We start from the raw sequence: 458 nt of genomic DNA on the forward strand, positions 1-458 counted from the left end.
TATTATGCAATCACGAGGTTAAAAAAATCAATGTCCAAATTTGACTAGTATTTTTTAATGGAAATTTTAAGATTCTCCTGCTATAAATAAATAAATAAATAAACAGCTTTCACAATCATTCAAGTTCCAATTAAAACAACCAATGTCGGGAAAATTTTTATTAATTCATCAAAAAATACATTAATAAAAATAAATATACGGTATGATCATCATCAATAGTGCTTCATTCATGATGATCAAACTTCAGGTCCTTCACCACCAGGAATTAGCATGGCGATGTGAGTGCCGTTGAGTAGAATCTGATCGAGTCTGGTGATACGTTTCCCTTCGGTAGTGGTCTCGTATTCGATCACATCTTCCAGGACAATGTTCACGTAGTCGTCGAATCCAAGCAACGTGCCGACCAACTCTTTGTTCCCTTTCATCACGATCCACAATTTCGATCCGATGCATTTGTC

At 35.6% G+C, this 458-nt stretch overlaps 1 protein-coding gene across 1 annotated transcript; it reads right to left on the reverse strand.

The window, feature by feature from the left end:
* Positions 1-236: 236 nt before the first annotated feature.
* On the reverse strand, positions 237-458 carry Tsp_12470 (putative LSM domain protein). Its single transcript, XM_003368402.1, has one exon. It carries the CDS (start codon positions 423-425, stop codon positions 237-239), a length of 189 nt encoding a protein of 62 aa, XP_003368450.1. The 5' UTR covers positions 426-458.

The sequence above is a fragment of the Trichinella spiralis genome, assembly GCF_000181795.1.
Source record: "Trichinella spiralis strain ISS 195 chromosome Unknown Scfld2512, whole genome shotgun sequence".
In the NCBI taxonomy this organism is placed as follows: domain Eukaryota; kingdom Metazoa; phylum Nematoda; class Enoplea; order Trichinellida; family Trichinellidae; genus Trichinella; species Trichinella spiralis.